We start from the raw sequence: 20,227 nt of genomic DNA, 5'->3' as shown, positions 1-20,227 counted from the left end.
ATCCTTAACAACTTGGTGAAGCCATTTCAAAATAAAAAGAGCTGGGGATGAGGCTCGGAGGTGGAGTGACATTGGTTCAATTCCCAGTACCTCCCCCCCAAAATGTTATCTCTTTAGGATCTCGTTTTATTTGCCACTTTCCTTCCCCTGCAGGAAATCTCACATACACAGGCCCTAACATTTTCAATTACATATACATATATAGACAGAAATATGAAGAGCTAGATATAAAGAGGACAAAGTGAGACAGGAACTGACAGCACCACTAGAACAAAATTTCAGAACCTCAAACTGAAGAAAATGAACCATCACTGACCGAATATCACACTGGATTTTCTAGAAATTAAGGCTAATATGTTAATTTCCTCAAAACCTTTAGGTGATTGTGTATGGCACATCATACTGAGTAACAATCACTGCTCTAAAGAAAGGTCCTATAAGAACTATTCAAGCAAGAATTCATCTCTACTGTTCCCAAAGGTTAGAGAAGTAGAGGATTCAAGTGTTTTTAAATTTTTTTTTTCTTGTGGGTCTGGGGATGAAACCCAAGGGCATTCAACCTCCAAGCTACACCCCTGCCCTATTTTTCATTCTTTATTTTGAAACAGAGTCTCACTAAGCTGCAGAGGGCCTCACTAAGTAGCTGAGGCTGTCCAGAAACCATGATCCTCCAGTCTCAGCTTCCTCGGTGCTTGGGATTACAAGCATGCGCCAACCATGTGTCCTTAAAATTTTCATAATTCCCATGAAATAAGAAAACCTTTTTAAAACAGGTGAAAAAATCATTCGATTAAAAGTGTAAATAAAATTATTTAAAATAATGTCTTTGGCTAAATATTTTTAAACATTTGTCTTTTGTTTTTTGGTCTGTCAACAATTTTAAAGATTTTACTTATTGGCACATTGCAACTGTACATCACACGTGAGGTTTGATATGTTTAAAAACAAACGTGTACTTCCCACCCCTTCCCCCTCTTCCCTTCCCACAGATTAGTGGAATTGATAACCTCCATATTGCTGTATTATCTGAATTATTTCCTTCTCCAATCCTCTTCTCTTTTCCCCTCCTCACCCCTAATCCCTGTCATCTACCACACCAATCTCTTTGCATTAGATTTGATCTAAGCTTTGAGTAAACTTGTTTCACTTGCTAAACGTGCTATACTCTGGCATAGATGTTTGTATTGAAGCCCATGTTTCCTTGTTTTCTCTAGCTTCCACAAATAAGAGAAAGCATTACAACCCTTAACTTTTTGAGACTAATTTCACTCACCATCAGAGCTCTCAATGAATAGATGCCACATTTTTTCCATAGTCATAGTTTAGGAAATGATACTTCACATTTACTGCCTCACCACCTACTATACTGGATGAGTGGTTATCAATTCTTGGTAGCAATTAAGAATGTTTAGGTTATCCCTCTGGATAAGCAACATGGGAATTAAAATTTCAGAGCCCAAATCACATAGATTGCAGGTCCAAACACTATGCCAAAATACAGATGACTGAAAATCTAAATTAGATAGAAATAATATACTTCCACATAAAGAAATGCACCGCTAGGCATGGTGGTGCACATTTGAAAATCCCAGCATTTGGGAGGCTGAGACAGGAGGATAACAGTTCGAGGACAGCCTCGGCTACTACTTAGTGATGCCCTTTCCAACTCAGTGAGACCCTGTTTCAAAATAAAGAATAAAAAATAGGGCTGGGAGTGTAGCTCAGAGGTAGAATGCCCCTGGGTTCTATCTTCAGTACTGCAAAAAATAAAGAAATGTACATACACTGTTCTTGCATCTCTAAAGAGTTTGTATTTTCCAAGAGTTAATTTTTGTTTTATATTCTAAAGGTAGTGGTAACCCTACAGATTTGATCTAAGCTTTGAGTAAACTTGTTTCACTTGCCAAACTTGCTATATTCTGGTTAAGCTTGGAGAAGAAACTATGCCGCTTCTGTATCTGATGGTAAAAGTGTTGATTTAATTAAAATGAGCAAGCATGAAGAGAAAGAAAAACAACCTCTAAGATTCTGTGAACTAGAAGTGTGATTCTGACTTGCTATAATGCCATCAGTCAAAGGGGCAATACCCCATCACTTTCCTATTTTGTTACTGGATTTGGGTTTGTTTTTTTAAGTTTCTATTAAGCCAGGCATGGTAGTACAAACTGTAATTTCTGTACTCTGGAGGCTGAGACAGGAGGATCACAGGTTAGCATTCAGCAACTTAGACCCCGTTTCAAAATAAAAATAAAATAAAGGTGAAGGTGTAGCTCAGAGGTAGAATTCCCCTGGGTTCAGTCCTCAGCGCCCCGCTCAAAAAAAAGTTTTAATTGGAAGCTGGTAGGTCTTTTAGAGGCTAAGAGCTCGACAAACAAAAACAAAAATGAAACATCAAGAAAGTAAAGCATACATGCTGAATTCAAAATAAACATTTTCTTTACTTTTTTAAAGTATGAAATGAGACCTTTTTTTTTTCTTAATAAGTTGAAAAATTTTGCACGTTAGATCTTATGTTCCAAATAAAAACACGGGCCCCAAATCAGGCCTAATTTATGACGACCAACTTAAGTCCGTATCTGCATCTTTTACATAAATTTGTATCTTTTATAGAAATGAACACAAATTATTTTCAAAATGTTGACTTTTTTGCATTTATTGAAATAGAGCTGTGCTCTAAATTCTAACAAACTATGAGGAATTAAATGATGCCGCATACTCCAACTAATTCCATGCCAAATTTGTTCTCATCTCAAACCTGAAGGTCCTGTCATATAAACATGTCTGATGGTCCAGGCAGTGTGAATCTATTTTGAATCTTAAGCTAGTTTTTGAAAGGACGCATCACAGGTTCACATTTGTACATCTATATAACTTTATTTATAATTAAGCACATGCCAGCATGTTTTATAATATGGATAATGACATTCCTATAATAATAAATGGCACATTAGCATCTAACAGGTGAACTTTATCAAGAATGAGGTTTTAAAAAATAATGTTCTAATATTTCATGACTATTTGAGTTAAATAACTAATAAACAAAGTAACATTTAACAGCAGTTAAAAAATATAAAAGCCATTGTTTGCTATTTATCATACACTGGAATCATTCAAATACAACAACCTCTACTAAAACCAAATAAAACAAAATAAAAACTACGCTATTTTTTTTACAGGCCAAAAAATGGTTGGCTAGAAAAAACTCTTAACAGAAGTTGGCTCCTACTCATGTCCCCATTTCTTCTTGCAAAGAATAACAAGTCAAAGTATCACTTCTCAGTAGAGTGAACAACTATACTTAAGAGTGATCATGTAACATCCTCCAAATTAGAACTATTTTGAGTGACTATGCCAACAAAATAAAATGACCAGGACTGTTCTGAGCAAATTTAAGATCGATGTCACTTTAGTTAAGTACATTATATCAGGTTCACTGTTAATACTTCTGTTTTATTTGTTTTGTCTTTTTCTCTTCGTGGTACTGGGGATTGAACCCAGTTGGTACTTGAACCCCCCAGTCCTTTTTACTTTTTGTTTTGAAACAGGGTCTCACTATGCTGCTGACAGCCTTGCTACATTGCCGAGGCTGGCCTTGAATCTGAGAACCTCCTGTTTCAGCCTTCCAAGTACTGGTATACACCACATTGGCACACACCACACTGCCTGCTTTACTTTTGTGTTTTTGGACAAGTAAATGCCAGTTTGGGGGAAAATAGATTAAATGAAAAACTGAATTTTTTTCCAATTGGATATTCTGGACTATTGGGTATTTCCTGTTATGAGAAAATCAGCAAAATACTTGTAATAATTATTTTAGCTAAAATAGAATATATTTATAGGGTAGAACTAAGACTAAAGATCAATATTTTTCCTTCTAGTAAGCAGAAATTTTCATTTTAACTCAATGGAAACAGGATTTATATTTTAATTTTAAATTTTTACTTCTATTCCAAATACATTTTACATAAAATGTATTTTTGCTTTAAACATTATCTAACTACATAAGAATGAATCATCCTAGCCACAAGCTAACTATTCAGATACAATTTAAGATGTTTTTGAACTAACTTCCAAGCCCCAGTTCATATGCATTAAAAAAATGTTTAGACATCCTAATAAGAGTCATAATTTTTCAATCTTTAAGGCAGAGTGCAAAGGTGGTCAAGTGTCTTAAAACAAAACAACAGCTATTCTAGCATAAGCTCACAGGAAATGAAGAGAAGCAGGCAGGATTTCACCAATCTAGAAGGGAATGTTATGTTTCTGAAACTAACATTTAGATGTCCCTGCTTGGGTGGTGAGATGTAAGGCTACCACTGCATTATACCAATTATAAAGGACTAGGTAACATGTACACTTAAAACTTACAGATTTAGGAAGAAAAATCAAAACGAAAAGTGAAGTTTTTGATATTGAATCACAGTAACACATCTGTATTTAGAAACCATATATAAATACCATAAAAAACTAAAATAAAATTCTAATAAATTAATGTTTGGTAGCTGAGCTTCCTACAAATTTAAAACTACTATGTACCAAATCTTAATTTCATTTAAATATCATTAAAAGAACAAAATATACATCTATAAAAAAAATGAACAGAAGAATTCGAGCCTCAGTTTGTACATGTCACTAGTACATTCTTAATTTTCAAATTGGGATACTAAATTAAATATTTTGTTTACCCCATGCTGTTGTTTTACTTTAAGGGGTGTAATACAAGTACCATAAGCAACAATAAAAATCTTTAACACTGAACAATAAAAAATAAAATATAGGAGGCTCAATTAGCAAACAAAACTGCATGTTTTATTTATCAAAGGCAATGAAAAAATTAGAAAATACAGAGAAATACAAAGAAGGTTATAAAGCGTAATAGTATTTTTTTCTTAGAAATGGAAAAATGTCCCTGAATAGTTAGGCATATCTGAATAGTAGTGTCTAATAAGCAATCAAATTTATGTATATTAAGTGAACTTTATGTTTAAAAGATAATCCACATCCTTTTTAATGTTGGCATTCAAAAACAAAGACATAATTGAGAAGAAAAATAGATGACACATAAAATAATTTGCAAGATGCCAAATGCTGTAGCTTATGATGTAAAGCAGATTCAGCTGCAGAGTGGTTACACATTCTCACCTCATCACACACACCCCACAGACGCATTTCCCTAACTTGAAAACAGGTATTTCGTATATCTCAATTCCGGCTATGATTTTTACAAATTTATCCTATAATCATAAAACAAAGAGCTATTAATGAAACAAGATTTTATTTGCTAAGCTTAACAAATTAAACATCTAAAGAAAAATTATTACAGTGATATTGAAAGATACTTTTATCGGCTTTTAAAAGACAAATGCAAATGAGAATACCTTATTTGAAAAATTAATTTTTTAAATTATCTTAAATGAAATAAATATAATATCTAATACAATCTTTTCCTGTAATCATCTCTAAGCTGGGTAATCCTAAAAACCAATTTCCCATTTTAAAATTCCTAAAATTATTATGTCACTTTAAAAAACTATCATAAAGGACATTTGGTATCCCCACTTTTTTAAAATCTGTTCTAACAAAGATTTTAACACTATCTGTAACACTCAAAGTTTCTATATTTAGTTCAATTAATTTAAAATTAATGAAAAGCTAGACATAATTTCTAAGAAAACAATGTAAAAAGTAATTTTGCATGGTTATTTACAGAAAGAGATTTCCTGAATAACAAGATCACATTTGAAAATCTAACAAATCCTTTCTAATAATTAGCACTGCAGGTTTTAATGAACTTTATATGTAACATAGTATTTCATGTTGTAGAATTGTTGGATGGATCTAAGAGCCAGAAACTAAAGCATTTGACATGGTTAATAATTTCATTTTATTATACTAATGGTCAAGTCAGAAGTCAATGGCATTTACATGCTGGAAGACTGCTCATCACTCAGCTCTTTCAATTATATAAAACACTGATTACCAAATGTGACTGGACTTTACTGCTTCAACTTCAAGGTTTCTTTCAAGTATATGCAAATCTTCAAATGGGCACATACGCAAATACGCAAAACAAATGAAGTACAAGTACTTAAAGAATGAACAGAAATGGCTTTTAAGCATAAACCACCCTGCCATTCAGTTTTGAAGCTCCATCTTTTCTTCACTAATTTTTCTTGTTATTAGTAGTCTTCTATTAAAGTTGTAGGTTTACTGATGATCTGGAAATTTCACATTGGCATAAGAAAGGAATGTTGGGCTGATGTAGTCTAGAGACAAAAAAGATTTTGTCTTAAAAATATATTAATTGACACTTATATAAGTCATAGTACAACAAAACTCATAGCATTATATCAAGTATAGAATGATCTGTCGATAAAAAGAAACAAAATAGTATACATCAGAAGATATGGTAGTATAAATCAGAATGTATTTTAAAGAATAATCCTTAAAAGAAGATCTTCATCTAGAAAATATTTACATTCTATTTGACTCATTAAAACCCATATAAGATATCATATTACTCAGAGTACCATTTAAAGTATTAAGTTTTGCCTTTTATTAATACTGACAAATTCTTACAACTGTATACACTGCACTCTTGAACAGAAATAACTAAATTATACATGTTTATGAATAACCCATAAGTTATAAATAAAATTTAAGCAACCAAATCACAAAGCATACAATTTATAAAAAAGGATACAACCATCTGCAATATACATAGGGGATTGGTTCCAGGACCCACACTGCATACCAAAACCCTCAATGCTCAAGTACCTTACATAAAATAGGATAGGATTTGCACACAACCTACATAGATCTTCCCATATACTTTTTTTTCTCTAGATCAAATATAAAACACCTCATACAATTTAAATGTTATGTAAATACTTGTCATACTTTATTTAATTTAGGAAATAATGATGGGGGAAAGTCTATACACATCCAGTATGTAATTTTCCTTTTTCCACCCATGGTTGGTTAAATACAGAGATTCAGGATCCACAAATATGGAGTGTTAACTGTAGTTACTGCAACCTCTTAACACTTGTAGTCCTATATGCATAAATTACTTGAGTCGATATTTTGCTTATGAGTTCAAATACTTCAGAATTTTAAAATCATTGATAGATACAAAGTACACAGCACTTAATTAAAAATAGAGATTAAGCACTTGAGTACAGGTGCAGATATTCCTGACTGCAGAAGAAATAAGAGCTGTGCTATATACACAGCCTCCAGAAACTCACGGGATAACCAGTAAGAGCCTCTGCTCACTTCCTTATGTTCTCATTTATTCAAGTTGTAGCCTTCATTCTTGCTACAACACATTAAGAAAACAACAACAAAACTATATTCTTCCACAAAGTTTACTACCCCTCCTTGACTCAGACTGTTAAACTGACTGCATGACAAATTGCTTTCCAATCACAGCTTTGGTTTTGTTCATCAGATGTTTATGTAGATTATACATTGTTTTATACAAAATGTTCATCCCTTCTATATAAACAATTTGTCCTTTTTTTTGGTCTTCAAATTGTATCCTGGTGGTTACTTCAAACACAATCTGTGGTCAGTTTTTAAAAAGAAGTTTAAAAAGTATGATTTAAAGTTTTAAATCTGTGTGTGTGTGTGTGTGTGTGTGTGTGTGTGTGTGTGTGTGTGTGTGTGTGTAGTGCTGGGGATTGAACCCAGGGGCATTCTACCTCTGAGCTACACCCCCAGCCCAATTTTTTTTTTATCCTTTATTTTGAAAGAGGGTCTCACTAAGTAGCTGAGGCTGGCAGTGAACTCAGATTCTCCTGTTTTAGCTGCCCAAGTACTAGGATTACAGCATGCACACCACCATGCCCAGCTTCATTATGTATTTTAAAAATTAAAATTTATGAAATTCAATTTTAAAAATCAATAAGTTAACTAAAAAGATAATTTAACTTATTAAATTCCAATAAGCTATTAAATAACTTCTGGGTAAAAATTATGAATACACATTAAGCATTTAATAAGTACCTAACAAAATAAGTATCTCAAGGGAATCAGAATCATTACATTACCTCTATAATAGGAAGAAGTATCTTGTTCGGTGGGCAGCTGCCATACTTTCAGACATGTTTCTGACTTTTAGATAATTAACAAATCCTCTGAAGAATAGAAGTAGACCTGAGAAGATTGAAATAATTCAGATAGATTATGTTCTTATACAGAAAGAGGCAATGATAAATTTAAAATATACATTCATACATAAGACTTTTTTCCTTGGGGTTCAAGGAAATTAGTGTGCAGGATTAAATTTATTTTACACTACAGTGACACTTCTATCATGAAGAAATATAATAAAATTTTACTGACATCAACATTCCTTCAATTTGGTAAAACTAAATGTACAACAATTAAAGTAAGAAAAAGCCAGCTATAATAATCCAGAATTACAGAAAAATATGTATTTGTTAAGTGATTTCTTTAAAGGACAAATTTTTCTAATGCATTTAATTTGATTCAACTCATAGAACCAAATTATCATTTTCTACCAAACTTTTCAACTAATATAGCTACTGATTAAACCATGACACTAATTTACATATTCAAGAGAGAATATGTACAGATATTTAGCAACACTCGAGTTGCTAAACATTAGGGAAAGAGCCAGTCTAGCAATATCAATGCCAGTAATCTGTCAAATCTGCATTTGAAGATATATGCATTATGTACAAATTTTTAATTATGAGCTCTTATTTTCAAGAAGTGACAAAAGACTAATACATAATTCAAGTTAAGACAAGAATCAGGAAAGAAGCCTCAGGAAGCAGTCACTCGCTCTAGTGTTACTGATGATCAGACATCTGGGTAGACATCGGAGATACCTACGTCAGTTTTCTCTTCTATAAAGCAGTATTTTAAAATAACAACCATTTATATCAGATATTTTTAATAATTTAAAAAAGTAATGCCTGTGAAATGCTTCAATATTTGGATGAAAAATATTGAATATAAAAGCATAACATTATTAAAAATAAGCCTTTAAAATACTTAAGCAGCCGGGCGTGGTGGCGCACGCTTGTAATCCCCGCACTTGGGAGGCAGAGACAGGAGGATCGCACAGGTTCGAAGCCAGCCGTGCGCGCTGGCTTAGGAGACCCTGTTTCTAAATAAAAATATAAAAATAGGTCTGGGAGTGTAGCCCAGAGGTAAGAGGGCTTCCAGGAACCCCAGTACCACCAAAAAAATAAATAAATAAAAAATAAAAAATAAAATAAAATAAAATACTTAAGCATCTAATTGTTAGGGAAACATTTAAATAACTACAGTAAATTTATAAGCAAAAAATGATGGGTGATAAGAGCAAAAACAGAAAATATGTATATAGGCAACTTTCCTTTTCCTTGCCAAGAGGAAAGGTGTCTGAATTTAAGATAGTCTAAAAACATAGTATACCCCAACCACAAAGCAGTAATCAAAACACTTAAGAAAAAAATGTAATAAACTAGAGAAAAAAGAAGAAACACATCCGTAATGATTTAACAAAGGGCAAACGTTTCTGTCCAGCCGCCCATCCGCGTTCCATATCCCCTCCCCCTCCACTTGTGACTCCCTCTCTCAATTCCACCCTCATGCCCTTCCAGATGCTGTTCAAAGGTATTTTTTCCTAATGCAGAAAGTATTATTGAAACATACAAACCAAAATTATTTGTAAGATCCCTTCTTTTGTCTATGAAGCTGCTACTTCTAAGGACATATTTTGTTCTGATCAGGCATTTTCCTAAAATATGATAATTCTTATCTAAAACCCATTTATTAAGTGGTTATTACTTTTCACTACTCTACAATGTGTTCAACATTCTTTTGAGAATGTGAGAGCAACATTTTTATTATTGATTAAATTGTTACTTTCTCCTAAACAATAATAATAATGTGGAACTGGGACTGTCTTCTGCACTCTATTCTGCCCCCACAGTTATCTTCCTAAAATTCCTTAAATTTCTTAAAAATGCGTATTTAAGCAAATACTCATTTATTATTTTTACTCAATAGACATCATAAAAGTTTCATTTTAAGTAAGAAACTCAATAATGAAAATTAAATTCAGGTAGTCAGAATATAGTTTACGACCTAAAACTGGATCAACTTTTATTACATAAGTCTTCATTCCAAACACACTCACAAAGATAATTCCAAAAGCCACAAGAATAATTCCACTAGAATTATTACACAAAAAATTTAGTGACCTCAACTACCATTAAAAATCTGTTTCCCTAAATCCAAGGATTCAACAATATGACTAAATAAAAACTCAAAGCGAAGACTGCCACCTACTGAAACGTTATTATTCTCTGGTATTATTTTCAGTACAAACAAAATATAATCACATCAGTAAATACACTTGAAATATGTGTTAAAAGTAAAATGTGATTTTAAGATCAACTTAATTATCATCCATATAAATAATCCATCAAATTTATCAATAGTAATAAAAAGGCATGCCTTATAAGAAGACAACTTTACAGAAGTACTGTGATCAGTAGGCATGAAGTCCTTCCATATGCCTGGCTGATTAATGACTAATGCAGAGCACATTTCAAAAGCATCAAGAATGTTTCCATGATCCAAAAATAAGACAATGAACAAAACTCCCAAACTATCCTACCCTCAAATCAAATCTTCTATGATTATTAAAAAAATTATGCATATTTTCCAAGATAAATATTGAAGATAATTTTTTAATCATGTTAGAATTTTCGAATTTTGTAGTAGTCAGTTATCTTTCACTATCATTAATAATATTGACAGCTTCTGCATTTTAAATCTTAGAAATCTGGATGCTATACAGAATTAACGGAAATGTTGTGTTTGAATACGAGAATTTTATAGCAACAAAATTCTTTCCGTGTAATTTATTTTAACATTTTATAATTTAGGAAATACCAAAGTTAAGCTAAAATTGGTTTAACTGAAATACATTAAGAACACACTTACCGAGTACAAGAAATATCCACCAAAGCCAATACTGTCCATTGAAATAGCCAGTAAAATAATCAGAAAACTATGGAGGAAACATAAATGTTAATTATATTTGTATACCTAAATTTAAAAATTGTAGATTATCTTATTTCAGAGTAACTTAACCTCAAATAATATTTAGCGGTTAAAAACAGGACAAAAAGAAAAATATATAAAGATATACACTCATACTTGAGTAAAAAACTTATTCAATTGCAAACAAACCTATTTAAAATACAAGCAAAAAGATTTCAAACTGCTTGCAAGAAAAGTGAATGCTACATATCTGAATCAAGTATTTCTAATTAAAGAGTTCACATGTCAGTTCTTTTTTCATAATCTCTCAAAGCCACAACTACCATCCCAAACACCCCACAGCTGCCTGCTGCTTTAGATATTAACACCAAAAGCCACATTAGTTTAATCTTATCAGACGGGGATGTTCTGGTGACCTCTAAAAGGAAGAGCTTTTGACCTTCTATATACCCCCTACTGTTAATCACTGCCAAAAAAATACTAGGCACATAAAGACCCAACTCATTAGAGACTTTATTTTCAAACTAGATGTGCTAGCATTCAGTTCCCAACAGTGAGCTGAGAAGAGCTAAGTGAACCTTGAAGAAGTATTTCAGCAGTTCCTATTAGTGGCCATGGTAGACAGTTTTATATGCTCTGTGATGTGGGAATATCACCAAGCAGATGGGAGCAGGGTTTCATGGTAGAGGACAGAGATATCTATTTCCTTAATCAGACTCTAGACATCGTATTTCATAAAGTTCTTAAAATATAAATCTAGGTTTTTTAAGTTATTTCAGAGAGTTCTTCCCTATTCCTTCCTTATTTAGTACCTAAACAATGCCCTGAATAATTATTTTTAAGTTTCATATAACCTACTCTAAAACTAATAAAATAACATGTTTTACTGCCTTCTTTCCACTGATCTCCAAACTGAATCTGATTTTTAACTAAAAAATATTTTGTTAAATGCAGACATGTATTGAATCTAAAATTAATTAAAAGTATTTCCAACCTCTTAGGCAAGTACCTTCAACTAATTAATTGTTGGCAATTTCCACAAAAGTTTAAAAATCCTTTAGTTTTGATAATAATACTTACAAATTTGAAATAATTTGCCATGTGTGAAGCAAATCAACTAAGATTATCTAAATCAATTTTTAAACCTTTTTAAGTATTTTCTCTATTTTTTATTTTTTTGTATTTTTTGGGTGTTACTGGGTATGGAACCCTTCTACCTCTGGGCTATACTCCCAGACTTATTTTATATTTTTTATTTGGAAACAGGGTCTCTTAAGCCAGTGAAGCTGGCTTCGAACCTGCGCCATCCTCCTGTCTCCGCCTCCCATGCACGGGAATTACAAGCGTGCACCACCATGCCCGTGTAAGTATTTTCTCTGAGATTATTTTAAATTAATAAATTACCATCTAAATTTTGAGTTTTAGAAAGATTAAAAATTTCAGGTACTACATTAAAGATGCAAATACATTATTCCCACACTTTTAAAATATGTACAATGAAGGAAGAACTTGAAAATTGAGAAATTATAGCTTATAAATAAGGCCATACTGTGATTAATAGTTAGAAATAAAAGATTTTCATTAGAGGTTTTAGGAGCTATAAAAAACAAAAAGAATTAAGAATTTAAACAATAAAAACTTTTTACAAATGGTACATAATAAAAACCAATCTGAGGGTCTACATCTGAATATGTGTAAAATTATGAATATGACATGGTTAACCTGGACAACCATTGGTGGGAGGGGGGAAGGGAAAACGGGGGCAGGGGGGGAGAGGGCACCAAATATAGTTTAAATGTATACCATTTATGTTCAATAAAAAAATTTGTTTAAAAAAATAAATCACTTTTTAAAAGCAAAAAAATAAAAAATTAAAAAACCAAGGAGTCATTTTTTCACCAAAAATATCTATCATAGCCAGGCGTGGTGGTACATGCTTGTAATCCTAGTACTTGGGAGACTGAGACAGGAAGATCACAGGTTTGAGGACAGCCTCAGCAATTTAGTGAGGCTCTCTCAACAACCTGGTGAGACCCTGTTTCCAAATAAGAAATAAAATCTGTCTGAGGATGGGATGTAGCTTAGAAGTAGAATATTTCTGGGCTCAATGCCTATACCACACACACACATACACACAAAAAAACCTACCAGTAAGCTATTTCTTATTTATTCCCAAGGGAATAATACAAATACTTTCACTTTGAAGTCTAAGATTTACTAGGTAGCAAGGATGAAGAAGTGGTGGGCCCATTACTGAGTTATCAAACATATTTTAAAACACTTAAATCATAAGGCTAAGCCAAACTGCTGTTTTGATTAACAGATAAGTCAATCATGTTGACTGGCCAACCACAGGCAACCAAATTTTGTAAAATAAATTACTATTAAGAATTTATCTAATTTTATTTTATTAATAAAATACCAGTATTCACTGTTTATATCCTTTCTACTTTCAAAAGAAACATGCTATTTTTAATAAAATACATGCATTTTTAAACAAACAATAAAAACATCTAATGCCTTAGGCAAAAATAATATAAAATAATATAAGAATTCTGGGCAAAAGATACTTAAATCTGAAATCCATGGCAGCTCAGAAATAAAAAAGAAAACAACAGCATGACTAAAACCCTTTCTTTCATTACTAAACTTCAAGAGGAATTTATTGCTTGGAGCATTACAGCAGAAGTCATAGTATAGTCTAACGGAGGCAGTACGGAATTAGGAGGACAGGAATTGAACTGAGACCAGGTTAATTTTAACCCACATATATTTTATGGGATCTTGAGCAATTATGAGACCCTTCTTATTGTTAGTTTCATCGTTAATAGCTGGACTAGAAATACAAGTGACATTAGAGATACAAATGGAATTAAAGAACTTGGTGTTTGTACCATTATGCTTGAAGTACAGTCAATGAATGGTAGCTGTTGTTGTTTTATACAACAGATTTTTTTTCAATCTTTGTCTAATACCAATTCTCAATATAAACTGACAGGTAGTATTAGCCTCAACTCAGCAAACATACTTTAAAGGGAAATTTAGTGTCCTCGTGATCATACCTGATGTTAAAATAAACCTTACAAAACTTTCAGAAACTCAAATTCCTCATTTTATCACATTAACCAGAACTGATTACTAAATCATCTAACCCCTTCTTAATCTGGCATTTGTTGTTGAGAAGATTAAAGATTAGGTTCTAATATCCAAGGTATCAGTTAACAATAGGCTAACTTCTTCCTTACAAAATAATATCTAGGAATTTACCAACTTTAGAACAATTGGAAAATAGTCCTCAGACCACTTTTTGTATTCTGTGACTTGGATGAGAAATGTCATTTGAGAGCTAGGCATGGTGATTTACGCTTTTAATCCCGCACTTGGGAGGCTGATACAGGAGGATCATGCAGGTTCAAAGCTAGCCTCAGCTGGCTTAAGAGACCCTGCTTCCAAATAAAAAATAAAATAGGTCTGGGAGTGTAGCCTGGAGGTAGAAGTTTCCTGGGTTCCATTCCTAGTACGAAAGAAAGAAAGAAAGAAAGAAAGAAAGAAAGAAAGAAAGAAAGAAAGAAAGAAAGAAAGAAAGAAAGAAAGAAAGAAAGAGAGGGAGGGAGGGAGGGAGGGAGGGAGGGAGGGAGGGAGGGAGGGAGGGAGGGAGGGTGGGTCGGTCATTTGAGTAATAGTAATTAGTTCTATCTGTATCTATAGTAATTAGTTCTATCTGTATCTGAGTTCTGTTTGTTCAACCAAGGTTGGACATACCTAACTCCAACATTTTTAAGGTTTTTCTAGTAATGCCTTCTACAAGGGCAGAGATTTTATCTTTATATTTGTATATTCTGTAACATCTAAGATTTCAACTTATGGTAGAACTCAATATACAACTTCTGAAATAAAATTAAAACAACCAAGGGACAATTCTGAACTCACATTTTAATCATATTATTAGAAATCCGTCCACAGGTACCAAGAATCAACTAATTATTGACTAAAATTTAAAATCTGGTCTGAACCAAGCTGAGGTCTGATAAGATTACTAAAACTTTAAAAAGCTATAAAATAAAATTTAAAATAATGACTAAATGCATTGTATCCATAGTATTTTTATGTAACAGGTACTTTAAAATAAATTCAATAATAAAGATCCATTATCAAAGTGTCTGAGAAGCTGACAATCAGATCTGTGATTTTACTGAAAACTTTAAAATTTACCTGATTTGAGCAGAAATCAATGTTTAAGTAAAGCTAATTTGTTTAATTTATGTGTCTTAATTTACTAATTATATAATAGCATTTAAAAGTGTGGGTAACTTTTTACAATGCTTATTAGGACAATGAATAAGTAAAACCACTCTTAATCACTCTCCTAGGCCCTTCCCTAAAAAAAATCAAAGAAGAAACATTTGTAAAATGAAGCCCAAAAGGGATCTTTAAAGAGGCAAAGGAAATGAACAAGGGGATGATTATGCCAATGGTACTAATGCCTATGATTTTACTAAAAATTATTTGGAGACTAGACAAGTTGTTGTGATGGGAGACAGAATAGGATGTTTCACTGTCTCTCTGAGAACCATTTTGTAAATGATTAGAAGTAAGCAGATGGTGATTTTAGGAAAAGGAAAATAAGAGGGAAGACTTGGAACAACAGCAAAAAAGAGTGTTGATAGCTACTTCACAAGCCTTTACTTTTGAGCTCTGAATGTTACCCTACTCCAAAAAAGAGAAAGAAGATATTTCAGAGTTCAGAATAATTTGCAAACAATCAAATTTTTGTTTTTATCTGATTTTAGGCATACTTGCACTGTATCACAATAGGAGTATTATTCAATTACTGAGCATGTATACTTGAGCAATATCAGACAAGGTACTTTACTTTCCATACCTCATAAGAATCCTGAGGCAGCTATGTGAATCTATTAAGAAATTAATGCTAAGAACAATTAAATTACTTAAAGTGAGAAAAAAAAATGTATATATATATATATAAAGATGAGTTTCAAAACTTAAATTTTTCTAATTTCAAAGTTCTTTCCACTCTACTGGCAACTAATAACCTCCTATAAAGCTATAAAATGTTCACACTACAGAGATCACTAATAATTAAAGAAGTATAAGCCTTGAATTAGGTGAATTCGTGTGAATAATGTAAACACTTATGAACCACAAAGAAAATTTCCTACCTTTTCATTTGGCAGTAGAGATAAAGGCTATCAAGACACTCACCCTGACAATAAGGATCCATTTGATCAGTGAAAGGCCAAATCCACAGATAGCACCATACCTTCCAGCTATGGTATTGGTGATGCAGAAGGATAAACAAAATCCAAGCCAGTTGAAAATAAATGCCACTAAAAGCAACAAAAATAGTTAATTTAATGGTCACCATTTGGAAACAAATTAACATAGACATAATATTACCAAGCTTCATTGTTCAAACCAAATAGCAGTTCCCTTTAATTCTAAGGGATCTGAACTAAGCTGTCTTTATAGATTGTAATGTACCTTTTTGCAAATATTTTAGTTATTTATCAAACATCAGCAAATGGTTAAACTTGGTTTCTTGACAGTTTGGTCAGTAGGAATTCAATTCCTTAAAGCCTATCACCAGTGGGTAAAACTACACTTTTAAAAAAAATTTTATTGTTATATTGTTGTCATACATCTTAATGGAATAAAAGATGGTGGTGACATACATGCACTCATCACCCAACTAGCCCTTACCAAATTCCTCTCCATTTCCTCCGCCTCATTTTAAAACAAGTTAAAAATCAGATCTCAATATAGCCCCCATCTAGCTCTACCCCCCAAAAAAATCAACATAAGCAATAAGCTAACAAAGGTTGTCCTTTTTAAAAGGTTAAAAAAATTATTATTTAACAATATTTTATGTACTTAAGATATTATCATAATTCTTAAATATTCCTTTTCTGGATTCATCATATGTAACCCGATCTGAACGCTATATTAAAATACATCTTCATATGAACAGAACAAGACACCAAAATAATGTGTGTGATGTCAATTTAACCAGTTTAAGTACTTTAATTTTTGGCTTTTATATGGTGGGTTCTCAAAACATAATAAAAATGTTGGCTATTATAATCATTTAGAAAAATGCAAATCAAAACCATAATTAAGTAACAATACATACCTACTAAAATGCCTGAAATTGTTAAAAAGATCAATACCAACTGCTTATCAGAGTAGTAAGAGCTCTTATTTACTGAGGGTGAGAATGCAAAACAGTATAGCCACATTGGAATATAGCTTGGCCATTTCTTATAAGTCAGAATTTACATTTCACAGCAATCTCCTAATTCTTTTAGAGTTACAAATAACTTTGATTCTCCTTAATTATATTTCCCTCAAGTCTAAAACTGGAATGACTCAGGTGGTTAATTATAACTGTAGCATGCTGATAGGAAGATTCTCATACACACTGTACACATGGCTAAATCTTGGAAGAAATATTTATCTAAATATAGTCAACTAAAATAGAGTACATTTTAAAACACTAGAGTTCAACATCATTTCTATAAACTATCACCCAGTGAACCAGAACTAAATCTTTAAAAATTAATACTTAATTGACAAACAATTGCATTTTAGTCCATTCTCTTAAAAATTTTTCTTTAAGATCAGAGATAGTTAGGCAATATATATATATTATCTATGGTAATACTTTAAAGGATTTGAAGACGCAAAAAGATTATAGGGGGATAATCAGTGTGGAGATTCCTTAGAAAACTGGGACTGGATCCACCATATGATCCAGCTATACCACTCCTGGGTATCTTTCCAAAGGGGTTGGAACACGTTACTACAGTAACATATGCATATCCATGTTCATAGTAACATAGCTCACAATAGCCAAAATATGGACCCAACATAGGTCTCCATCAACAGATGAATGGATTGCAAAATTATGGGAAAAACACACAATGGAATTCTACTCAGCTATAAAGAAGCACAAAATCATGTCATTTGCAAGAAAGATGGAAAGACCTAGAGAACACTATGTTACGTGAGATTAGCCAAACACAGAGTAGGGACATGTGTTTTCTCTAATATGCTCAAGCTAGGGAGTATTAGGGATACCAGAGCAACTCCAGATAATGGAGGAGAAACCTAAGCAAAGCCAGAAAGGAAGGGTAGAGAAAGAAGAAGGCTGAGGTTAATTAATGGAAAAGCGACCATCGAGTATATGTATACATGTGAATATAACATTGTTAACATAGACACTCAGTATTGGGAGAGAGGGAAAAGAGGAAGTGGGGGAGACCAAATACTGTGTGAACACATGCCATTGTTGACACGATCCACATTATGGTGTGAGCCTATAGTACACCAATAAAATAAAATAAAGATTACAGGGGGATACATATATTTCTTCTATTTTCTGAACAAGAGCATGTAATAATATTACCAAATTTAAGTGTAAATGTTTTTTAGGGTTATATGAGACTAAAACATGTTGAAAAGAAGGCAGGAATTAAATCTATGAAAGATTTTAATTAAAATATTCTTATTAATATCACTGTGACTTTATTTTTATAAATATATAATCTGAAATAGCCAATTTATAAATAACATTAAGGGACTATTTCTACATCCTTTTAATACTAGCTACTAGTTTTAAGCATGGACAATACAGCAAGCTGCAATTTTAGGATTAGCCACTAGATGGTAGTAATTACAAATAAATCTATGTTTATCAAAGAGCGCTCTAAGCCTACATCCAGCCTAGAAGAAAAAAAGTCTATCAGGAATGAAGGTAAAAAATACAATTTCACTCTTCAAACATCAATGCAATGTTTACAAAACAGGAAGCATAATAAATTTAAGTTGTGAGCTGGGTGCAGTGGTATAGACCTGTAATCCCAACGATTCAGGAGGCTGAATTAGTATTGCTAAATTCAAGGCCAGACTGGGCAACTTAGCTGAAACCCTGTCTCAAAATAAAACTAAAAAAAGGATAGGGAAGTACCTCAGTGATAAATCGCCTGTTTAGCATGTGCAAGGTCATGGGTTCAATCCCCAGTATGGCAAAAAAAAATAAAGCAAAACAAGATGTAGAAACATAATTTAGTAAAACTTGGATAATTTATAGTAAATAATTGACTATAATATACTATCAAAAAAAATAAAGTCATCCAGAATATCTAAGTTATCATGCATTTACAATATTTACATCAATAAAGTACTTTTGAATTAAAAATTAAGATTAAAAAGATACTGGGGTTAAGTGAAATCTAGAAATAGAGAAATAACAACTAAACTCTTGAGTCAAAATAGATGGTGTCAAACATGTTTTTATTCCTAAGACACATATATTATAAACAATATAATAAATTCAGATTCTTTTCTAATTAAGATTTCTCAATAAATATAGCATGAGAGTAACTGATGTTTAAGCTACTTTTTTATAAGCAAAATGTTAGGGATTTTTATTAATATAAAGAACAATAGGCTGAAATAAAATAAAAGCTAAGGTTTACCAGACTAATAGTATAAAACTACAGTGATTTGTAACCAGAGTTCATTTCTTTTTCATTGTATCTAACATACCTAAAAATGGTAACTAAAATCAATTTAAGATATAAATATTGCAGCTGGCATGGTATCCACACCTGTAATACTAGTACTTGGGAGGCTGAGACAGGAGAATTGCAGGTACAGCCAGCCTCTGTGACTTAGTGAGGCCCTCCAAACTTGGTGCCACTCTGTTTCAAATAAAAAAATAATAATAATAAAAATAGAGCTGGGGTTGTAGCTCAGATAGAATGCCCCTGAGTTCAATCCCCAGGACCATAAAAAAAAAAAAAAAGGTTAAATAAACTTCCCGATTCAAAAGTAACTCAGCACATGAAGCAAACTATTTCTCAGTTTTATCACCAAAATAAACATTACATTAAAATGAATTAAATCAGCATTCTACCTAAGAAGGTATGAAACCCTGATCATTCAACCAGGTTGAGGGCAGAAACTAGTTATATCATAATAGTTAATAAATTTACTTAAATGAATATTGGATTCCTTATTACTGATTTTAATCATTTGAGCAGTTTATTAAATGTCTTAATATTACTCAATAATTTTACTACGTGCTAATCTTCATGTTAGAACTTAAAATAACAAACACTGTGACAGTCTTCCTCATTCCATATTGATTAAAACATTTATAAGCTATTAAGAA

General features: G+C 32.2%; 1 protein-coding gene across 1 annotated transcript in view; it reads right to left on the bottom strand.

The window, feature by feature from the left end:
• Window positions 1–8,056: 8,056 nt before the first annotated feature.
• NDFIP2 (Nedd4 family interacting protein 2) overlaps window positions 8,057–20,227 on the bottom strand; it is a gene marked incomplete at both ends in the record, with an annotated part of 58,186 nt that continues 46,015 nt past the window's right edge. Inside the window, 3 exons of the mRNA XM_080690360.1 lie at window positions 8,057–8,160; window positions 10,972–11,038; window positions 16,255–16,379. Coding sequence (XP_080546486.1) covers window positions 8,057–8,160; window positions 10,972–11,038; window positions 16,255–16,379 — 296 coding nt within the window. The remainder of the gene's footprint in view (window positions 8,161–10,971; window positions 11,039–16,254; window positions 16,380–20,227) is intronic.

Source organism: Muscardinus avellanarius (assembly GCF_963383645.1).
Source record: "Muscardinus avellanarius genome assembly, chromosome: 2".
NCBI lineage: Eukaryota > Metazoa > Chordata > Mammalia > Rodentia > Gliridae > Muscardinus > Muscardinus avellanarius.
The sequence above is the reverse complement of the archived record's forward strand: the minus strand, read 5'-3'. Positions and strand labels throughout refer to the sequence as shown.